The sequence below is a fragment of the Elgaria multicarinata genome, chromosome 1 (assembly GCF_023053635.1).
Source record: "Elgaria multicarinata webbii isolate HBS135686 ecotype San Diego chromosome 1, rElgMul1.1.pri, whole genome shotgun sequence".
NCBI classification, from domain to species: Eukaryota; Metazoa; Chordata; class Lepidosauria; order Squamata; family Anguidae; genus Elgaria; species Elgaria multicarinata.
In genome coordinates, this window is record NC_086171.1 from 178,936,761 (window position 1) to 178,959,340 (window position 22,580).

The following is a 22,580-nucleotide window of genomic DNA, read 5'->3' on the forward strand; positions in this document are numbered from 1 at the left end:
AATTAATATCATCAAGGAGTCTCACATCGACTGGCATCCACCATCCAGTATGATATTTACAATCTTCCATCCCATGTCTACTCAGATGTAAGACTCATAGAATAGTACAATTGGAAGAGGCCTATAAAGCCATTGATTCCAACGCCCCGCTCAGTGGACGAATCCAAATTAAAGCATATCTGACAAATGGCTGTCCAGCTGCATCTTGAATGTCTCTAGTGTGGGAAAGCCCACAACCTCCCTATTATTATTATTATTATTATTTATTTATAAAGCACCATCAATGTACATGGTGCTGTACAGAGTAAAACAGTAAATTGCAAGGCCCTGCCGCATAGGCTTACAATCTAATAAAATCATAGTAAAACAATAAGGAGGGGAAGAGAATGCCAACAGGCACAGGGTAGGGTAAGCAGGCACAGGGTAGGGTAAAACTAGCAGTAATTGATTCCAGCAGTAATTGATGAAACTAGGTAATTGATTCCATTGTTGTACTGCTCTAACAGGAAGTTTTTCCTGATGTTCAGCAGGAATCTATCTTCCTGTAACTTGAGCCCATTACTCTGTGTCCTGCACTCTGGGATGATCAGGAAGAGATCTTGGCCCTCCTCTGTGATAACCTTTCAAGAACTTGAAGAGTGGTATCATGTCTTCCCTCTGTCTTCTCTTCTCAAGGCTGCACGTGCCCAGTTCTTTCAGCCTCCTCATAGGGCTTTGTTTCCAGACCCCTGATCATCCTTGTTGCCCTCCTCTGAAACCCCTCCAGCTTGTCAGCATCCTTTTTGAAGTGTGGTGCCCAGAACTGGACACAGTACTCAAGATGAGGCCTAACCAATGCTGAGTAAAGGTGAACCAGTACCTCGTGCAATTTTGAAGCTATATTCATTGAGTCTTACTTCTGGGTAAGTGGAGTAAGAGTGTATAGGGTCCAATACATCCAGATCAGAATATAGAGCAAGATCTATACTTAGAACGGCTGATGAAATAGCTGGGGTAGCAAGATGTAAAGCCAAGAGTTGCTCTGGATTTTTCATTGTTTGCATGATTTTTTTCATCTTGTACAAAATTGGACTTTCACATTTTTGCCTAGTAGATAGATGTGCAGGTTTAGGTTTAGATGAGACAGAGCAGTACAGAGACATTTGAGCTTCCTACTAAACTAGTTCCTTCATTGCATCAGAAGACAACTCCATCTCTTGAACAAAGGCTATCTCTTTCTAGCTGACTGAAATAAGCCTTCAGGCAGTGCTTAATGACATTTCAGTATAGCACAGGGATGAAAGCCATATCCACCAATTTCAACTACTTCTTCTTCTTCTTCTTCTTCTTCTTCTTCTTCTTCTTCTTCTTCTTATTATTATTATTATTATTATTATTATTTATTTATTTATATAGCACCATCAATGTACATGGTGCTGTACAGAGTAAAACAGAATTCATTGTAAGGACTTCACTGAGTCTCGTAAAAATTCTAACTCGGAGTGGCTTTGCCTGTGAGAACGTGTTAAGAGATGAACCTTGAATTAGTTCTAGGACTGAATGGTGAAAATGTGCCCATTCTCCCTTGTGCCACTCAGGGTGCTTCCAAGGCTTTCATAGTACCATTGCCTTGCCTCATGCACAGAATTTATGGGGGGGATGGGGACAGATGATGCTGTCTTCCACTCCTAACCCTCCCATGGTTTTCAACCTCTCCCCCCCCTTTTTTCCTTACCACAGAAAATCGGTTAAGGAAAAGAAGGAGAAGATGGGATAACCACACAAGGCTGCCTTTTGATTGTTGATGCTAGGAGCCCTGTGTGTGGAAGGTCCCTGAGTCATTACAGATGGCAGGATTGTGGCAAATAGGACTATCTACTTAACAGAGCAGGAAGGGATCTGTGTCAACATGATGGTGAAGATCCAGCAAGAAAAGTCTGTGGCTGCTAAGATGCACTTGACTAGCCACTGATGCTTCTTGCTGAATAGCAGAGATGAGGTTTTGGAGATGGGCAGAACTCTGGGCTCCTTAAACTGTGATACTGTGGTGATATTGGGAGAGATAGTTAAATAATGGTCTGTGTGCCTAGTATTATCATTTCTGACATCTATCCATAAAATTAGCCTTTGAAAAGCACCATGAAACTGTCCTCTCCAGTAATTTTTCTAAAAGTCATTAACCAGACCTGAAGATCTTCATGGCTTGGGACCAGTTATAAATGTGTCAGGTAGGGCATTGCCTTTTTAGTGCTGGCCAGAACTTATTCCTGTCTTGTTTCTCCAGACTGTGGTGGTAACACTAACCATTTTTTCCCTTTACATCCCTGGGTTGCATTTATGATCCTTGGAAGAAGCACTGCTGTGCTGAAGGAGAAATCTCCTTGATCTTACAGGGTTAACCTCACCGGGAAATGTCCTGTGGACAGATTACGCTATGGCAGGGGTGGACAACTTATGGCCTTCCAGAAGTTGTTGGGCTGCAACTCCCATCAGTCCTAGCCAGCATAGCCAATGGTGAGGGATGATGATGTAAGAACATAAGAAGAGCCATGCTGGATCAGACCAAGGGTCCACCTAGTCCAACACTGTTCACATAGTGACCAATCAGCTGTTGACCAGAAACTCACAAGCAGGACATGGGTGCAACAGCACCATCCCACCCATGTTCTCCAGCAACTGGTGTATAAAGTCTTTCTGCCTCTGATACTGGAGTTCATGCAGTATGTCTTCCTGGAGTGCTAAGTAGAAGTCCCCCATTCTGTTCATTTGCTTGTAAACCATTGATCTTTATGTACTGTTTTCACCAAGGAAACACTGCTTGGTCACCACCTCCCCCTGGGAAAGCCCAAGTATATAACTCCTAAGAGCAAACCCCCACCTGTGATATTCTGAGGAAGGGAGCACATGGGTAGTTAACCAAACCATGGCAAGTACTGATCCTTGCAGCACATATCAGAGATCAGTCCACTGCCTGCTGCTATGTCATTGACTTCCACTCTTCATGAATGAGACCAGTGTTACTATCCTCTCACAACTCTTTCTTGTACATGGGACTGTTGCACCCTTCTCCTTGGGATCCCTTCCCTGAGGCTATGAGTACGTTTGTTCTGTGAAAAAGATGGGGTTCTGCTTCAACCCTTTCCTTTGTACACCCTCACACATAGCTATCAGGACTAGTAGCCATTGATAGCCTTCTTCAGGAATTTATCCAACCCCCCTTTACAGCCAAACAATTTGGTGGCCATCACTACAGCTTGTGGTAGCAAATTCCAGAGTTTAACTATGTGCTGTGTGAAGAAGGACTTCCTTTTATCTGTCCTGAATCTCCCACCAATCAGCTTCATAGGATGACTCCGGGTTCTAGTAGTATGGGAGAGGGAGAAAAATGTCTCCCTATCCACGTTCTCCACACCATGCATGACATCTGGAGGGCCACACATTTCCCATCTCTGCCCTGTTATCTGAGTGACCAACCAACCTTAAAATTCCCCTGAGATTCACCTGCCCATCTACAATGGAGTTCCACAATACTAATGACAGACTGATATTATTCTGCTTTGTCCAGAGCATCCCAAGATCCGACTGCCTCGCTACTTGAGAGAATTGTACATGAGGACTGTGGGAGATGTGTTGAACCTGATGATCCCTTTTCGGGTATGTGGATCATAATTCCTATTTAATGTCTCTTTTGCCCTTCCAGCCTCTTCTGAAGATGAACCTTTGAATAAGAGTCAAGAAGTGAACTGCCCCGAGAGCTTCAGCTATTGGGCGGTATAGAAATGAAATAAATAAATAAATAAATAAGAAGTTAACAATAGTGGATAAGCCAAAGTAATAGTTACAGAAGATAGCAAAGCCAGACTAGCTCTCTAGTGAGTTTCAGTAGGCAGGTGATTTTCGCAACCAGATGATTTTAGTTATTGAGGGAGCAGGTTGAACTGGCTTTAAATGAGAATTTATCAAAGTTCTGAAATGTGGCCTGATTATTGAGGAAGAGAAAGGAAAAATAGCTCTGCAATAATGGAATTATGGAGCCTGAGAAGAGATTAAACTTGGGCCAAATGAAGGTACTTCACAAGCCAGACTATAATACAGAAAGAAGCCTAAGCTGTGTTTGGCCAGTACAAAAGCAGTTATTTGTGTATTTCAAGTCATGCCAAACCCATCACCTCTTGGCAGCCTCCTAATCTCAGATGAGAAGGGGCCTGTCTGATTTGACTTTTCCAAACGCTAAAATCTGACACTGGAATGTCTTTTTATCTTCCCTTGATTTGAAGCATTCTTACCTAACAGATCACCTCTGTGCTGCTATCTGCATTCAGAAGGCAGAAGCAATATGCTGTAGTCCAGAGCCTAAAATAGCTCTCTACCAAAAGTAGCAAGTGCAAGCCATATGGAGTGGCACAGAGGCTCAGAATAGGGTGTAGCAGTCTATGCATTTCCTTGGTTCTTGGATATTTGTAGACTGATACTACTGTGGATCTAGGCCCCTCCTGTAAAGGGGCAGCTGCCAGAAGCAACTGCATTTGACACACATTCATACTGGCTTCAGCTGTCCATAGATATTTTTGGTGGGGATGGGGTGACTTCAGAGCTCAGGGCTTTTAAGGAAATTCTCTGTATGAAAAAAAGGTATCTCTGTTCTGAATGGCAACACACACACACACCTGTCCCCCAAAATACACATGCACAAACAATGGCTGTAGTTCTATAAGAGTATACTGCTAATATTGTCCAAGACCCCGCAGAGATGGAAATACTCCTTATTCAAAGACTCCATGGGGCTGTCTTCACTGTGCTGCCTTCCCCCCAAACCCTGTAGTTTCCCTTACCTGGGGTGGTGTCGGGTAAGCCCAATGCCAAGGAGGGAGCATGGGGTTTCTGGCACTTATTTGGGTACCGGAGCTGCCCCCCCCTCTTCCTGGTTTCTAGTGACCAATTGCCGGTCGCCTTCCACCAGGACTGCCCCCCACCCTGGATCAGCCCCAGAGTGAGGTCAGAGGGTGGAAGAGCCATACTGATCTCGCTCCCACCGACAAAGTCAGGGTAAATCCCGACTTTTTCAATGCGTGGCTTTGCAGGAAAGCCCCGCGGTGGCTGCGAATCTGCATTGTCATCATATAACAAACACAGCACAGATTTACAGCCACTGCGGGGCTTTGACCATATATAGAGAGCCCCCAGAATATGGGTGATGTTAATGCTAATGTGTGTCTGCAACTTTCCGGTTCCTGAATAAAAATCTGAAAAATATGTGGGGGTTGGGAATTGATTAGATTAGATACAAGATCATACCCAGATAGAAAATGGGAGCAAATGAGCAAGAGTTTCTAGTGTAAAGTTTGGCTGCCAGACAATCATTGTGAATATGGTCTTTTCCCACAAGGTCTTCAGTCTCCGAAACTGGATCGGCTTAGATGCATGAACTAAGCAAACTTCTAAATCCATGCCACAGAAGTCCTGCTCAGTAGTGTTTTACTGAGTGGTGGTCTTCTCCAGGCCATCATGAAAGACCACTCGCTGCCTGGCATTATAGATTCCTTGTATTATTTATTTATTTATTTTATTTTATTTTATTTATATACCGCCCCATAGCCAAAGCTCTCTGGGCGGTTTACAAAATGTTAAATGTTAAAAAGTATACAAATTTTAAACCATCAAAAATATAAAAACAATAGTGTAAAACAGTATCCATTTTAAACAATGACAGTTCTGGGGTCCATTAAAAAACAAACAAACTTAGTATATGTTGTTAAATGCTGTTAAATGCCTGGGAGAAGAGAAAGGTCTTGACCCGGCGCTGAAAAGATAACAATGTTGGTGCCAGGCGAGCCTCATCGGGGAGATTATTCCATAATTGGGGGGCCACCACCGGAAAGGCCCTCTCCCTTGTTGCCATCCTCCGAGCTTCCCTCGGAGTAGCCACTCAGAGGAGGACCTTAGATGTTGAGCGCAATGTACGGGTAGGTTCATGTCGGGAGAGGCGTTTCGTCAGGTATTGCGGTCCCAAGCCGTATTTTTGTAAGCATTAGTTGCCTAGATCAGGAGTGCAGAAACTTTTTCAGCCTGAGGACCAAATTCCATTTTATAGAAGTTCTCAGGGGCCATATTTCAGTGGTGGGTGGGGTCTAGGATATTAAAGGAGGGGTGGGGGCCAAGGGTATTAATAAATACCAGCATATTTTAGCTTACAGCTCTTACTACCAATTACTAAGCCTTTAGACAGACATTTCAACCTTTGAGAATGGGGTGAGGAGGGGGGCTGCATAAAATCCAGAAAAACACCAAATGATCTCTGGTTGGGGGAAAAGGGGGTGTCACCAGGGGAAGAGGGGGCATGGCCATTTGGGGGGAACCCTACAGGACCAGATTGGGACTCCCGGTTGGGCTGGATTTGGCCCCCAGGGCCACGGTTGTGCACCCCTAGCCTAGACAAATACAACAAAACCAACCTCTGCCAATTGTTTTCCATGTACTTTTCTTAGGGAAAGCCAAAGCCGCAGGTGACATGGACCAAAGAAGGCCAACCTCTGGATCCCAAGCGAGTGGTTGTGCGCAACAGTGAAAGGGACTCTGTCTTCTTTATCCGTGAAGCACAACGCAAAGATTCTGGAAAATATGAAATGAGTGTTAAGATCTTAGATGAACTTGAAGACAAGGTCGTCATTCATCTCCAGGTGATTGGTAAGGACAATGAAACCATGTGGCCTGATTTATTATGTGAAGGGTGATGTGTACAGATGCTTCTTCCTTTGAAGCAAGATTCTCTAACTCAAGAGCCACAGAATACTATTTTCCATGTGGATAGTTAGCTGGGCCTGGCACAATTAGATATTGGATCATGTTGCATTTAGGCCACCAGGAAGGTCTTGACTGCAACAACTCTTCTGTTGTGGGCTTGACTCCATTGCATAATGAGAGAAGAGGAAGGTATATAGGTACAAAGCACTGAAAAATTAGAAGCATTGTTCTAGCATTGCTACGCTTAGGTCAAGGGGTTGAAAGGGCAGCTTATTATGGGTGAGGTATATTGTTGTAAACCGCCCAGAGAGCTTCGGCTGTGGGGCGGTATATAAACGTAATAAATCAATAAATATATCCCAACATTCTTATAGGCCATAGCTAGACGGTACGCTATCCTGGGGCTATCCTCAGGATCGTCCATGTGCGTCCACATGATGCTCAGGGGATCCCAGGAGCAGGGAGGGATGATCCCTCCCTTTCCCCAGGATCTCGCCCTACCCTTTCAGCCAACTTTTTCCATGGTCTCGGGCTGATCCCTAGACCACAGAACGTGTTGGCGAGTGTTGTGGTTTGACCTGACTCCTCGTGGTTACTCGCAAGGAGCCGGGAGCCATGCATCTGGGGTGGGGGGAGCGGGGAAAATTGTTAATTTTTTTAAAAAAACTTACCTTTTGCGCATGAGCGCTCGTGCGCTCATCTCCTTTAAGGAAAAAAACAAAACAAAATGGCGGGCACGACGTCCTCTCCCTCCAAGGCCGTCGCACGCCGCATGTAAGCAGAGGGGGAGATCTCACGATAAATATATCGCAAGATCTTACACGGTAGGTCTAGCTGAGGCCATAGTGTCTTCTTTCTGCTGGATGGCTGCTCTTTGTTATCTGATACCTCTGCCTGCATTGCTCTTTGCTGCCTGCTGGTAGGTAGCATTGCAATAGTATTGCAATACTTAACTAGTAACGTGTCCACATTGTGTGGCTCTTTTCTTTCAGAGAGGCCAGGGCCCCCTGAGAACCTGAAGCTGTTGGATGTGTGGGGCTTTAATGTGGCACTAGAGTGGAGCCCACCCAAAGATAATGGCAATGCTGAGCTCAAGGGTTACACGGTCCAAAAAGCAGACATGAAGACTAAGGTAAGAACTGGGGATGGGGAGAGATACAGCCCAGAAAAATGGAACAGCTGGGAGCTGAAGTTCTTGCAAGAATCAGTAGTGGCTCCCGTAGCCAACATCCCCGTCCATGTTCTAAAACTATTGCTGAACTCTTTGTGACATTATTTGCCTTCCTAGAGCCTTTGTCCAGAATAAGCTGAAAGTTATACCTTAATCTAGCACCTGGCATAGAGTTAATTGAAGATTGTACCTACTATCATGTAAGAAAACCAAGAAGTTTTCAAATACAAGTTTTCAAATACATTTGCAAACTATTAACACTACAGGCCTCCCCTAGCTTCCTCTTCAGTAAAGATATTTTAAGGCTTCATTTATTATCATTTCAAAAAAATAATCTGTAGTGCTTAGCAGTGTACAATGTACATCCCTTTGATTCTCACTACAACCCATCTGGTGGGTTATGGTGAGATTGAATTTGCCTAAAGCTTTTCAGTGAGATTCAGGGATCTCACAACCAATGTGTAAATACCTTTAGTGTTTGATGCCTGATCCAACACCTGGATGTACACCCTCTATACTCCATAGTGGCTGCATAGTGGCACTGCATTGTTTATATAACGCAGCTGCCAACTCACAGCCACATCAGGGGTTTATCTTCGAAACTGCACTTTCTCGCAGTGTCCTTTTACCGTGACTTTTCCATTTGCTCTGATGTCGCCACCTTGTTTCTCCTGATGGTCAGTGATGACTTCGGTTTGGGGGCGTTCCTAGGAGCAGGGTAAGCCCAGCATCGCAGGGCACTGGGCAAGAGGAGGGCTTGACAAGCGGGATAGCCTGAACTCCCTCCTGCAATCTAGAATTAGCACTCCCACCCTGCAGCAGCGAGGCTGCAGCGTTTGCGGGGGAAGCAGCTGCAAAGCATCATCGTATAGAGATTGAGCAGTAACTGATTATGGGTTTGGGTTTTTTTCTTTGGGAGCAATGCCTGGGCATGCCCAAGTTAATGTGCTCTATAGCTACAAAGTTGTCACTGCTAGGTGGCACTGTTGTGCTTGATTATATAGTCATTACATTTTTATCCCACCTTTTGACAAAGGAACTGAAGGTGCCACATATTCCTTTGCCTGTTTATCCTCATAACACAGCCTTCCTCAACCTGGGGCGCTCCAGATGTGTTGGACTGCATCTCCCAGAATGCCCCAGCCAGCTGGCTGGGGCATTCTGGGAGTTGTAGTCCAACACATCTGGAGCGCCCCAGGTTGAGGAAGGCTGTCATTACACAACCCTGTGAAGTAGTTGAGGTTGAAAAAGACTGAGTGACCCAAGGCCAAGCAGCAAGTTTCATGGTAGAGATTTGAAGCCAGGTCTCTCTTGTCCAACACTCTTACCTACCACATTGCATTGGCTCTCACGCTGGTTATAAACTCTGCCCACCCTGGAAGAACTTTGATTGTGTAGCACGATATCCTTTAGCAGCCACACCACAATCTGGAGAATGGAGTGACCCTCAGCAATACAGAATTTGGCCACAACTGGTTTAGATAGTGGAAATGTGGACAGGGATAAGAACAGCAGAACTATGGACATTGCTTGGAATATTTGTTTTATAATTTTTTTAAAATAAAATAAATTCATTGGGTAACAGTTTCTTGAATAAGAAGGTAAATCAGAGTTTAAAAAAACCATGCTCATGTATTAATTGACTAAAAAATAAACAAGTATACAACTTAAATAACTCCCTAAATATAGCCATATTTTGTCCAACAATTTTTTCCCTTGAGAACCTTTTCCTCTCTGATCCTCCATCGGTTGCATTTATTTCAGAAATGGCAGTAGGTCAGCTTAGTTTGCCTTTGTAACAGAGCTTTGTTCCTGGGGTCCTTCCAGTCATAATTCCCCTGGAAGGGTTGGCACCCTCAGCTATTTCTGGAGACCTGGAGCTACATCATGTGCCTCACATAGCTGCTCTGTAGATGTATTCCTAGCATTTCTGAGTCTGGGTTCAGATGCCCAGCGACCAGTGCCAGCTCCAGGTTTATGAAGGCCCTTGGGCAAGATGCAAGACGAGCCATGCTGGATCAGACCAAGGGTCTGTCTAGTCCAGCACTCATAGAATCATAGAATAGTAGAGTTGGAAGGGTCCTATAACGTCATCAAGTCCAACCCCCTTCTCACTCTGTTCACACTGTGACTAAACAGCTGTCGACCAGAAACCCACAAGCAGGATACAGTGCAACACCCTCAGTGGGCCCTCCTTCAGTGAGCCTGCCATTGTCAACAGCTGCTTTTGCTCCTTATCCTCTTTTCTCACAATTGTTCCCACTTGGTTGCTTGACAGGCAGATAGCTAGTGGGTTAAGGAGGCACTAGCATCTACTGCTCCTGCTTCTCGCCACCATCATTGTCTGGGCCAAAGATAGAGGCAGGTGAACTAGCAGGTTGCCATGGGGAGAAGGAGGAGGAGCAAGCAACTCCAAGGGGCTGTGTTCATTGGGGCCCTGCTGAGGTGTGGGCTTTTGGCAGTGCCCAGCCATGCCCACCCTTGACACCCGCTCTGTCAGGAAAACTTCACGTAAATGTGGGCATACGTTAAACGTTTAGAATGTACGTGCTAACAGCCTGGATCATATGTGATGGCGATGAGTCCTTTCATCCCACGTAGGAGCAGGTGCCAATCGTAGTTCTTGTGGTTATCCATGCAGTGAAAAAAGTATGTGGCTGACTGGGTTTGGACGACATGATAACCAACGGTGGGTTAAATAAGCAATGGTGGGTTAAATAGTCAACAGTGGGTTATTTTGTTGTCGATTGGGAGTTTTTCACACCATGGTTGGTTTGAAACCATGTGGAGAGAACCCTCTAGTTAATCAACTGTGGAGTTGACTGTTGACTATTGCGTTGTCTGAACGTGCCCACTGTCTCATGCTAAATGTTTAACATGTACCTTATTCATTTATCATATGAAGCAGCCACCCACCGTCTTGCTTTTCCAGCCCTCTCTTCTTAGCCATTCATGTCTCCTACCATTTTAAACTGCCTTCTCCCCAATAGAAATATCAAGCCATCTTTTAGGATAAACCCTAAAACAGGCCCTTAAGGCTCATCTGTTTACCTTTGCCTATAACTGAGTTAGAATTTTACTGGGGCCATTATATATATCACGGGTGGGGAATGCGAGGCCCTCCAGATGTTGTTGCACTGCAGCGTCCATCAGCCCTAGCCAGCATAGCCAATGGTGAGGGAAACTGGGAGTGCAGTTCAACAACATCTAGAGGGCCAAATGTTCAACAACATCTGGAGGGCCACTATGACATCAAGTCATAGACTTGATGTCTATGATACTGTCTGGTTTTACTTGTTAATTCTGAGTTTATCGTTGTTTTTATTATTATTTGCATTATTATGTTTTGTGGCTATGGGTTTTGCTGTACACTGCTTTGGGAGGGTTTACCCTAAAAGGCAGGATATATGTCTTTCAAATACATAATAAAGTAAAACACTCTGTGTCTTTCCTTTCAAGCTGAGGACTCATTCAAATGTTCAGAAATACAAACATACACATGGTATAGGTCCTTCTGGGAATAAACCATTTCAGAATGTGTGTGTGTGTGTGTGTGTGTGTGTGTGTGTGTGTGTTTGAATGTAGGTACATCATAATTACCAGATATGCAAGAATTCTCCTCCATGTCTAAGAATCAAGGGCATTGCTACAAGGTCCAAGATGTCATGTGTGCAAATATGTAAGAACTGCAGTGTATTATAAATTCTTAGCATAGCACATATGTTTTAAGTAAGCAGGAGAATGTGCTAGATGACTGGAGTGAGTCTGCTTTACGGATACTATTGCCCACACTGAATAGGGTGACCATATGAAAAGGAGAGCAGGGCTCCTGCAGCTTTAACTGTTGTGATGAAAAGGGAATTTCACCAGGTGCTGCATGCATAGAAATGACAGCTGCTGAAATTCCCTTTTCTATACAACTATTAAAGATACAGGAGCCCTGTCCTCCTTTTCAGATGGTCACCCTAACACTGAAGAGTCGTTTGTTGTGCAAAGGGGAATTCCAGTCATGACTCTCCACCCCAGTGCAATATAAATGCCTGCAGCAACAGAATGTTTGGTAGGGAGGCTTTCTTCACCTCCCCCTTCTTTCTCAGTTTACCCAATTGGATTGAGGGCTGTTTCTCTCCTCTGATGACCCCTCTGGGAAATTTGATGGAATGAAAATAGCAGGACTAAATTACAACTTAGGTTAAATGCATAGTTTGGGAAGGATGAAGACTGCAGTATGTGGCGGGACTCTTTCCTCTTGCACTTTTAGTCATCTCTCTCTCTCTCTCTCTCTCTCTCTCTCTCTCTCTCACACACACACACACACACACACACTGCTATTTGGCATGGGAAGGAAGCTCCCATTAATGCCACCATCTGCCCTCCGTCAACCCCCACCCAACAAAAATCCCTCACACATCAACATTCCAGAGCAGATTGTTGGGCTGCAGATGTCAACCAGCTCTTCCATTAGTCTTGGCTTGGGGAGGTTTTGGTCCTGCTGCTGACATAATTCAGCAGGCAAGGCCCTGGGGAGGCTAAGAGGGCAGCCTTGTGCCCTTTTGATGTTTCAAGGTTGGTCTTCCCTGCTTTCTAGCAATGGTTCACAGTTCTGGCACACTGCAACCGCACCAGCTGCACGGTGTCCGATCTCATCATTGGCAACAGCTACTCCTTCCGAGTCTTCTCAGAGAACCCCTGTGGCCTCAGTGAGAAACCTGCTGTCACCAAGGATGTGGCACACATAAAGAAATCAGGTAGGGGCCAGAGAGGTACGGTAGGAAAGAACCCCATCCCTTCTCTTGCAGGGATGATGGCCAGGTGGTTGAAAGGTCCAGCGCGGGAGGCAGCCACGGCAGGCAGGCTGTTCCAGCCAGATCACCTAAGGCCAGGCAACTGTAGGCAATGGCGGTGAGGGAGGTAGAGTCAGGATTAGCGGTGCAGTCGGCAAAAGAATGGGGACGTCGCCTTGCTGCCTCTCATGGAGACATCAATTAGAAATGTATACATGCGGCTAGAGACAGGAATTGCTGCTCTTGCTATACAGGTTTTGTCTGAGAAACAGGTTTTGCACTTCTTTGGGGTATACGTTCAAAATGTTTCGAGGCTGGCTCTTCCTCTTATTTACAGTTATATCTATCTGCCCCCTTTCCCCAGCGGCCATGTACAAGTCAGAGCCGTTCAACAGCCGGGATTTGTCTGAACCTCCAAAATTCACCCAGCCTTTGACTGACAGAACCACCACTCGGGGTTACAGTACCCAGCTGGTCTGCTGTGTCCGAGGCTTCCCAAAGGTGAGTTGCACTGTGGGTTGGGAACTCACTGGATGTTGACATCTGCAGTAAGACAGGATCCCAGAGCAGGTGCAGGAAGAGTGATGGATGAGAGGTCTGGCTCACCTCTTTCTCCATTAAGGGGGGAATGGGTTAATTAGAGATGGATAAATCTGTCTATTTCCAGCCCACTTTTGCATGTGTTAATTATATTCCATCCTATTTCCAAATTAGTTTGTGGGATTTTTTTAATCTGCTTGAAAATTCACAAATTTTGTTATTTATTTAAATATGTGTTTAAATGTATTTTTTCTCAAAATACATATTTCTAAATGTATTTTATCTCAAAATATGCCTTTCGATCAATACTACTTTTTTTGGAGCAAAGAACTCCATCAAAATGTTCAGAGAAGTAGAAAATCCACTGGCTAGCTGCATCCTGTTCCATACATTTTATTTTATTATACAGATATAATTACGTACCAACCTGTATCTAACAAGTTTCCCAAGCACTAAACAATAAAAAGAAAGAAAAAAAGTATAAAAAAAACCATTAGTTTGGGAGGTTCAGATGATGTCAATTTGTAAAGTTCAAATTCCTCAAGCGTCTCTGTAGAGTCATCATGGCTTTCTTTGCCCCCATGAGCTAATCGCCATAGCTAGACGGGGTGATATCCCAGGGATCGCCCCGGGATTGTCCCTATGCATTCACATGACACACAGGGGATCCTGGGAGCAGGGAGGGATGATCCCTCTCTTTCCCCAGGATCTCGCCCTACACTTGTAGCCCACTTTTTCCGTATTCTGAGGCTGATCCCAAGACCGCAGAACGTGTGGGCGGATGTCACGGTTTGTCCTGCCTCTTTGCGAGTAACCGCAAGGAGCTAGGAGCCAGGGACAGGGCACAGAGCTCCTCAGGAGCTCTGTGCCCATCGGGGGTGGGTTGGGGGGATGTGTACCATTTTGCGCACGAACACTCGTGTGCTCCGTCTCCCTTTAAAAAAACCCAACAAAGTGGTGGGTGCAGCGTCCTTTTCCTTCCTGAATGCCACATGTAGATGAGGGCGATGATCTCGCAATCATAAAATTGCGAGATTGTCGCCCTCTGACCTCCTCGTCTAACTGAGGCCTATATTTGGTTGTGCTGAAAGAGATGTGCCCTGCTTCCTAATCACAAATACTGCATCCCTCAGCAGAGGGATGAAAAATGTACATTCAAATAAATGGAGCCAGGAAACTGGATCCTAATCCTAGGTCTTCCATGGTCTCGCTGTGTAACCTCTGGGATATCGCTGACCCTCTCTGCCTGTTTCTCCGTTGCTGAAATGGAAAGAAATTACTGCCCTGGCTTCTATACGAAGCACACTCAAGGGACAAATACACATCATTTCTCAACCTATGTATACTTGCATAGTGATGGTTGTGCCATTATAACTAACTAGCCCATTTCGTCCACAATGAGGGCCTTTACTACAAGAAAAGACATTTTCTACCAGCTCCCTGGATGTTCATCAGTTTCTCAGAAACTGGCAGAGATGCTCATAAACAATAGAATACAGATGGGAACATTCATGAATGCCACAGATGGGCACTCATGGATGGTTCAGGAAACATGCAATGAGTGTTGCAACTTATGACAACCCCGGGAGATTGTCAATGACATCATACGAATAAAGAAGTCCCAGTGAGTCTGCAAACAAGGGGGATAAGGGTACGAGAGTAATGAAGGGCAGAGGTTGTTGAGATACCAGTCACTAACTCAGGGGAGCTACTGCCCACCTGGGTCCAATGAGTATCCCCTTCCCCCTTTTTTGCAGATCTGTTCTTTTCTGCTATTTCAGTACCTTTATTCTGTTTCAGCCCAAAGTGATCTGGATGAAAAACCAAATGGAGATTCGAGAAGACCCAAAATATCTAGCCGTCATGAACCAAGGGGTTTGCTCTCTAGAAATCCGCAAGCCCAGCCCCTTTGATGGTGGCGTCTACACCTGCAAAGCTGTGAACGCTTTGGGGGAAGCCTCGGTAGACTGCAGGCTGAATGTAAAAGGTATGTATGTGTGAATATAGTGTTTGGGCTGTTCGCTGAGCATTATCTCTTTTAATGCAATTTCTAATATTTTCACAGGGAATTTAGTGGCAGTTCTGGGTGAATCCCACTGAGGCTTTGACCCTTTCTACACCTCCTGGCCTTCCGGGAGGGAGTGGGGAGGATCTCGGACCAGTTGTGCAAGAGCAAGGCCCCACTCCATTGGAAATGTGAGGGTCTTTTAATTAAAAAAGAACCCCAAAATGCTCCACAAATCCCCTCCCTGCCATCCCAGGGGTGGTGAAATTGCTGCCACCCCCTCCTCTGATGGGCACGGAGCTGCACCATGCAGCTACATGCCCATTTCTGGTGCCACGCTTACTCGCAAGTAAGCGTGGCACCAGGCGGGATGGATGCCCACACCTTCCACAGTCTCAGGACAATCCCAAGACTGCAGGAAGAATTGGGTTTTCCCAGGGTTTGTTTATCCCTGGGAAAACCCGTGCCCATCCCCCACTGCCCCCGGGAGTCCCCGTGCATCATTTGGACACACAGGGACTCAGCCGTGACCAGCCCAGACAATCAGGCTGGTGTGGAAATGGCCTTGGAGCCCTTTGTACCTCTATGGGAATTCCAGCAATAATCATGTCATGAATTGGCTCTGCATTTCAGCCCCTGCAGAGAAGTGATTGACAGCTATGGTGTGTTTGCTAGATGTAGTTGAAGGCTGGTGTTCTGCCATCCATTTGCTTGGATTGCTGGCAGCCATTTCCATCTGGGACATTCCCAGAATCACTTTCATACATTGTTAATGCTGCTTTCCAGGACTGATGGTCTTTCGCACAAAACGTCTTTCTTAATTTCCCAAGGAAACACTACTCAGCAAGAAGTAGTTACTTAGGACCTTGCCAAATGCTGCTTATTCTGCTTTGATTCATGAAGATTAATTAAGAAGGTGGCTCAGTCCAGGGAAGTGCAGTGATATCAACCCTTGTATAGGGCAGAAGAGATGCCATTTGCTGAAAACTAGCTTAGTAACAATACTTAGCATTTCTGTAGCTCTCGAGAGTATGCTTTCAAAGTACTTCACATACATTATTTGGTTGCAGTCCTTACAACAACCCTGCAAGATAGGTCAGTATTATTATCTCCATAATGCAGGAGGGGTTGTGGATTAACTGAGGGAGTGTGGATTGTCTAAGGCCACCTGGCAGAAGTAAACCAGGGACGTGTTCAGTCTCTTACGCAGTGTGCCACAGAGGGCCAGTGCAAGATGTCCCCATGCCTGATGCAGGAGGACCTGCTTCCTTCTCCTCCTCCTCCACAACCCACCACCACCACCATGTTAGTGGAAGCAACACAGACAATCTTACTTGCTCCATGTCTAACTCAGAACTTACTTTAAACAGTATTTGCCACTGTCACGGCCGTGCTGGAAGTTTCCAGTCCACCTTAGTCACGCTGCATCACTCTGAGGAACGCTCTGGTGAGCCCTACTGGCCACCTCCCCGCTGTGGCATTGCAAGCAGTGGGGGTAGCACTCCCTAGTGGGCAGGCATCGGTGGCAGTATCAGCAATCGCTGCCCGGTGGGGAAATGCAGTTGCAGGGGTAGTGGGTGGCAGGTGGCCCTCTGGCAGAGGCGGCTCTGTATTAGAGGCAAATGGGGCAGCGAGTCCACCTGCCCACTAGTAGCCGAGAGCTCTCCTTACAGTCAAGGACATTTGCATGGTGAGCAGCTGCCGAGTGCCACGCCTGATCTTCTGCTGCCCTCTTCCATCAGTCTCAGTAGAACATGGAGCTGCTGCCCTGCTTCCCGCCCCACTGGTCCCAATGGGCACCAACCACCACCACCCTCTAGTCAGGTGATGAGGGAACGTGATCCGCCACCCCTCCTGAGCCACCACCTGATCCACAAGGCTCAATGTGGCTCGTGGCAGGGCTGGCCCTGATGCCACACCAGCTTGGCCTGTGGTTTTGAACTAGAGGAAAAGTAGATCTTGATTCAGTGTTATGAAATCCTGCCTAAGACCAGTGAAATGAGCAGGCTATGAAAGAATGCGGACTCTGTTCCTTGGAGTTTTTCAAGAAAGGGACAGACCAGCATGTGTTGACAAGGGTTTAGGTTTATATTGCTTTGTGCCAGCATTCCCTGTAGCTGCAGGTCCCAAATCAACAATTCTTTTAAAACAGAGAGAGAAACATTGAAAAAACAAGCTAAGAGAGAGAAGGAGAGAGTGCGTATGTCTCCCTGTTGGCAAACCTAGCGATTGAAATGATGAAATACCATATGTTGCACCCGATCAGGTTTCCATGCTCTGGAATCTTTCCCTAATAGGACCCCTTTAAGCTTACTCCCCAAGTAAGTGGGGAGGGGAGCTTACCTGGCTCCCCTGTCCGCCGCTGCCACGGTCCATGCAGTGGCGGCGGCAGAGCCAGGTAAGTGGGGAACGTGGGAGGGGGGCTTACCTGGCGTCCGCCACCATCCGTGCTGTGGTGGATGGGTAAGGGGGAGGGGATTCGGCCCCCATTTTGTCCCCCTTCCCCACTTACCTGTCTCTGCCGCCCGCTGAGGAGGCAAGTAAGTGGGGAGGGGGGGGGCAAAATGTCGTCCGAATATCGATCCAGACCTCCGGATCTCGCTCTGGTTCTGGAGCGGATCGGGGGAAGTCCAGATCGACCCAAAGCGGTTTGGGCCTGATCCGGAAGGTCCGTATCGGGATCTGAAGCAGTTCAGGGAGGGCGTGCACAGCCCTAATCTGAAATGGTTAACAAAAGTGCACACGCACCATAGAATCACAGAATAGTAGAGTTGGAAGGGGCCTATAAGGCCATCGAATCCGATCCCCTGCTCAATGCAGGAATCCACCTTAAAGTATCCCTGACAGACGGCTGTCCAGCTGCCTCTTGAAGGCCTCTAATGTGGGAGAGCCCACCAAACCACAGATAAACACGTATTATTGTGTTTGTATGAAACAACCAATTCCATGAAATTCATGTGAACATGGTATATACAAATTTCTTATAAATAAGCTGTTTATGCAGTATACCTGCTAATTGTTGGTTTATATGAGGTTTGGTGCGTGTGCCCTTTTGTTGGGTTTTGTTGTTCCAACCACTGTCTCCAATTATATTGTATCTAAAATGGTTGGCATTTACCCAGTAAAGTTGTCAACTTCTCAGACAGAGTTAAATGCAATTTATTTCTTTAGTAAATACATACCATTTGGCTTAGGATAAAGGCCCCATCTGCATGAATGGGAGCGTTTTGATAAGCCTAATTTCAATATGGAGGCCAGGAGGGGAGGCTGCAAGCCAGATCCGAAGGCACCACTGGCTGGAGGCTCGCCACCTCTTGCCTTACGAAAATCAATAGTAAAATCTGAACCAAGTAGGATCCTTTTTATCAGTGTCTGGATTCTATATAGTAATCTGCCTTTGAAATTGTTACATCTTTTCTGTATTTGTAAAGAAAGCATTACCTAGAATCAAGGCTAGGAAAAACAAGCTACCTTCTTCCTTTCCCTGGAAAAGCCATGTGGCACATCTTTCATGAATGAACATGAGGAGCCTCTTCAGACGTGAGGGATGGGGGGTGTTGGGTTTCCCTCCCGTTGCTTTGCCTCGTGCTCCTGCCCCACAGTAGGGATGAACAAGAAAGAGGAAGCAAACAGGATATAAAAGGCAGGAGCCAGACTACTGCTTTATAGCAGTATTGAAGTGCACTGACAACTGTTGGGGCCCATCGACACAAACCATATACTGCTTTTATTCCACTATATCGTGCTTGGTGTGGCTTCTGCCTTTTATATGCTGCTTTGATAGTGCTATATCCTGCTTGGTGTGGCTCCTGCCTTTTATATACCGCTTTCATACCGCTTTCATAGTGCAACATCCTGCTTGGTGTAGATTAGGCCCTAGTGGCCCATTCAGGGGGTGTTTTTATCACACAGCTTTCCCTGCACATAGCAGGAAATGGTGGCACATTTCGCTGTAGAAGAAAAACTCCGATTTTCAAGGGTCTTTTTTTTTAATGGGAAAACAACCAGAAGGAGCGGAAGGCGCCTTGAAGATGGACGGCGTCATGAAAAGGACCTGTGAAAATCTGAGTGCCCAGTAATGAGTGTGCTACAAAATGTTTGTCTGATGACGCTCTAGAAACAAAGCCAGAAGGGGATTCCAGAATGTTTTAGCATGTGCTTAAACACCGTACTTTCCAGGAGTGGAAATCTCCAAAACAAAAAGCAATTGACATTCACACTGCAGAAGCAAAATACAGCATAGCATCTGGGGATAGAAAAACTAAGAAACATGAGCTTTGCAAGCATTTCATGTAACAAATATAGTGCACTGTCTCTAAAACACCTCCCTGGAGACTTGAGTCAGCTAAGCAGCTCTCTGTGCTTTGTATTCTGTTCTTGTGGAGCATATAAAGAAATGTTTTCATAAGCCTGAGTAGCTCCCTGATATTGCACTGCAGCTGATCGCAATTGCGTCCCAAGGAACCCAAGTCTCAATACAGTCCTTCCTGGTATATTAAACCGAAGTTCTTGCCAATGTCAGTTATAGCAGGTTTTCACCATAGAGAAACAGGAAGTCAAAGCATCTTTCTGTTTAGTATCAGAAGTTCTGGCTGACAGGCTGTGGGGTTTTTCAGTCTTTTTTTTTCCTTTCCTCTCTCTCTCTGGCAAAAGAAAAAGTGTCACCATTCATGGTGCCAAGACCAAAGAGATGCATGTTGCATGAAAGGATGCCTGGGAACTAATTTTGCATCCTGGTTCTAAACATATTTTGTGTTTTCGCAGTCCCAGAATGACAATGATTTGAGAGTCAGATGAAGAGCAAGGTGGGTTTGACTGCAGCTCCGTCCACTAGAGATCATCACAACTTAAGCCTCACCCAGAATATATTGTATTCAAGATCCCATATCTGACCTTGGAAACAACATGTGTACCAGACCCAGTGCCATCTGGCATTTCAGCTAGTGCATTTAGCTGTGCGATGCAGAAACAGAGATGTAGTGAAAGGAAGATGCACAGTGAGCATATTACCCAATGAAATTAGGATGGAGGCTTCTGCTGCCTCTGGCTCTAATGCCCAACCAATCTCTGAAACATAATTGAAAGCCACAAGATCTGGACCAGTAAGCAATTCATTTATCATTAAGTGAAAAGCCTTCATAATCTGACATAAATCATATACAAATTACATTCAGTAATGACAATTAAAGTGAAAAACAAAAAAAGGAGGGGAGATGCAGAAGGGGGGGAGACACATTAAAGGAAAAGGTTCTGATCCATAACCCTCCCATCTCCTACATTCCTATCCACCAAATTCTTTCTACGTTTAGCTGGCAAAACAGCAAACTGGGCCATTGTAAAAGTAACATTTATCCACATCATTACAACAATGGTGAGCCTGCCATTGTGGTGAAAAGAAAAGAGGGGAAAAGATCTAATCATTTCTCTTTAGGTTCAAAACTCTATATAATAAGCAAACCCCTCAATAGCCCACGAACCACATGGGCAAAACCCTGCTCTATACGGTGAATTATAATGCCACCCTAATTTAAATGAAAATGTATCAAGGCAGATAAAGGATTTCTTTTTAATTAAAAGATATCAGATCCAATATGTAACCAGCTGTATTTGGCAATTGTTTGAATGTGTTATAGTATGAATAGAGCTTGGAGAGGGCTGGAAGGTTCTCTTATCACAGGGATGGGGAATGTGTGGCCCTCCAGATGATGTTGGATTGCATATTGTCTATGCTGGGAGTTGTTTTATTACTGTGATCGTCATTATGGTTTTAATTTCTATACAGCCCAATAGCTAAAGCTCTCTGGGCAGTTTACAACAATTCATCCGATAATAAAATACAACATAAAATATAAATATGCAAAATTTAAAACAATTTGGATAACTGAAAACAGTTTTGAACAGAATACTAGACCTGGTTAGATGACTAGCCTAAATGACCCATCGTATTCTATTAAATGCTTGAGAGTAGAGGATAGAATTAACCTGGCACCAAAAAGATGATGGTGTTGGCGCCAGGCTGACCTGAGTGGGGAGCTCATAGTTGGGGGGTCACCACTGAAAAAGCCCTCTCCACTGTCGCCACCTTCCAAGCCTTGACATTTATATTACTTTAAATATTATATCCTGCCCTTTTTCCTCTTGCAAGGAACCCAAGGCGGCATACAGGATCCTCATCTCCATTTTATCCTTACAACTACAACAACCCTGAGAGGTCAGTTGGGCTGAGAGTCTGTGACCGGCCCAAGGTCACCCAATCAGCTTCCATGGCCAAGTGGGAATGGAACCTGGACCACCTGAGTCTCAGTCCAGCACTCCCACTGCTACACCACAGTGGCTCTCAAGTTGCAATCCAACAACATCTGGAGGGCCACATGTTCCCCACCCTTATCAGATCTGAGAAGCTGGCTTACTCTGTGCGGTGTATGGAGAGGGAGGGAGAAGAACGATATTCCAGTTACATGAGAGGAGTGAGTGGTTGAGGGCAGGGGAGAAGTGATGTTTTGTAATGATGAGCCTCAGCCAGGTGACAGTGAGCCCCAAACTTGAGTAAAATAGGGTTCTGTCCTGAGTGCCTAGTCTCAATGCCTTCCACTGACTCTGCACTTATCTCTGTTTCAGTGTTTTCTGTGGAAGGGCAGGCAGGCCCTTTACAAAATTCCCTCTTGGTCTCCCTGCTCTGGAATGGTGCCTTATTCTCAGACTCAGTGTGGTGGTTCCAAGGAGGGATCTGCCGCTTGGAAGTGAAGTTGCTGCTGCTGCGCCTTTTCAAAAAAACCAGAAGCTTCGCAGAAGACAGAACTTGCTGCTGGGTTAGCTCTACCAAGAACACTCCCATGACTTGGAGGCTGTCATTTATGCATTTATGGTCTTTGGCCCTGCAATACAGTCGTTTTGGGTCCTTAATAAAGGTGCATTCAGCATGACCGTTAAATCCTTCCTATGGAGAATCTGGGAGGACCTTCTAACTCGGCCTTTCCCCTATCTGTTGGGCTGCAACACCCATTATTACCAGCCAGCCTGGCTACGAGAAGGTGGGGATGGCACCAGGTTAGGGAAGGGTTTGAAAAATACACAAATTTTGCTGAAAACAAAATTCAAAACTATTTTTAAAAATGCACAATTTCACACTTTAGTTCAATCTTCCCCAACCTGGCACCTTCCAAATGTGTCAGGGCTGCAACTCCCATATTTCCCAGCCAGCAGGCTAGGCAGTGCTGGGAGCTGGCTGGGGAATGCTGGGAATTGTAGGACTTCTGACTATCTAAACATGTATAGGATTGCACCCTAAGAAAACGTCTTCTGATCCACCCATCACTCTCACCTGCATTCCCATGGCATCCTCAAAGTGTCCATCTCGAGA

The 22,580-nt window shown here is 45.6% G+C and overlaps 1 protein-coding gene across 1 annotated transcript in view; it reads left to right on the top strand.

The window, feature by feature from the left end:
• The window catches only part of MYBPH (myosin binding protein H), a 35,806-nt gene extending 13,663 nt beyond the window's left edge, over nucleotides 1–22,143 (top strand). The window contains exons 4-11 of the mRNA XM_063119752.1: nucleotides 3,545–3,633; nucleotides 6,465–6,663; nucleotides 7,713–7,852; nucleotides 12,480–12,639; nucleotides 13,040–13,176; nucleotides 15,016–15,202; nucleotides 19,985–20,025; nucleotides 21,839–22,143. Of these exons, the coding sequence (XP_062975822.1) occupies nucleotides 3,545–3,633; nucleotides 6,465–6,663; nucleotides 7,713–7,852; nucleotides 12,480–12,639; nucleotides 13,040–13,176; nucleotides 15,016–15,202; nucleotides 19,985–19,995 (923 nt within the window). The 3' untranslated portion in view covers nucleotides 19,996–20,025; nucleotides 21,839–22,143. The remainder of the gene's footprint in view (nucleotides 1–3,544; nucleotides 3,634–6,464; nucleotides 6,664–7,712; nucleotides 7,853–12,479; nucleotides 12,640–13,039; nucleotides 13,177–15,015; nucleotides 15,203–19,984; nucleotides 20,026–21,838) is intronic.
• The last annotated feature ends 437 nt before the right edge of the window (nucleotides 22,144–22,580 follow it).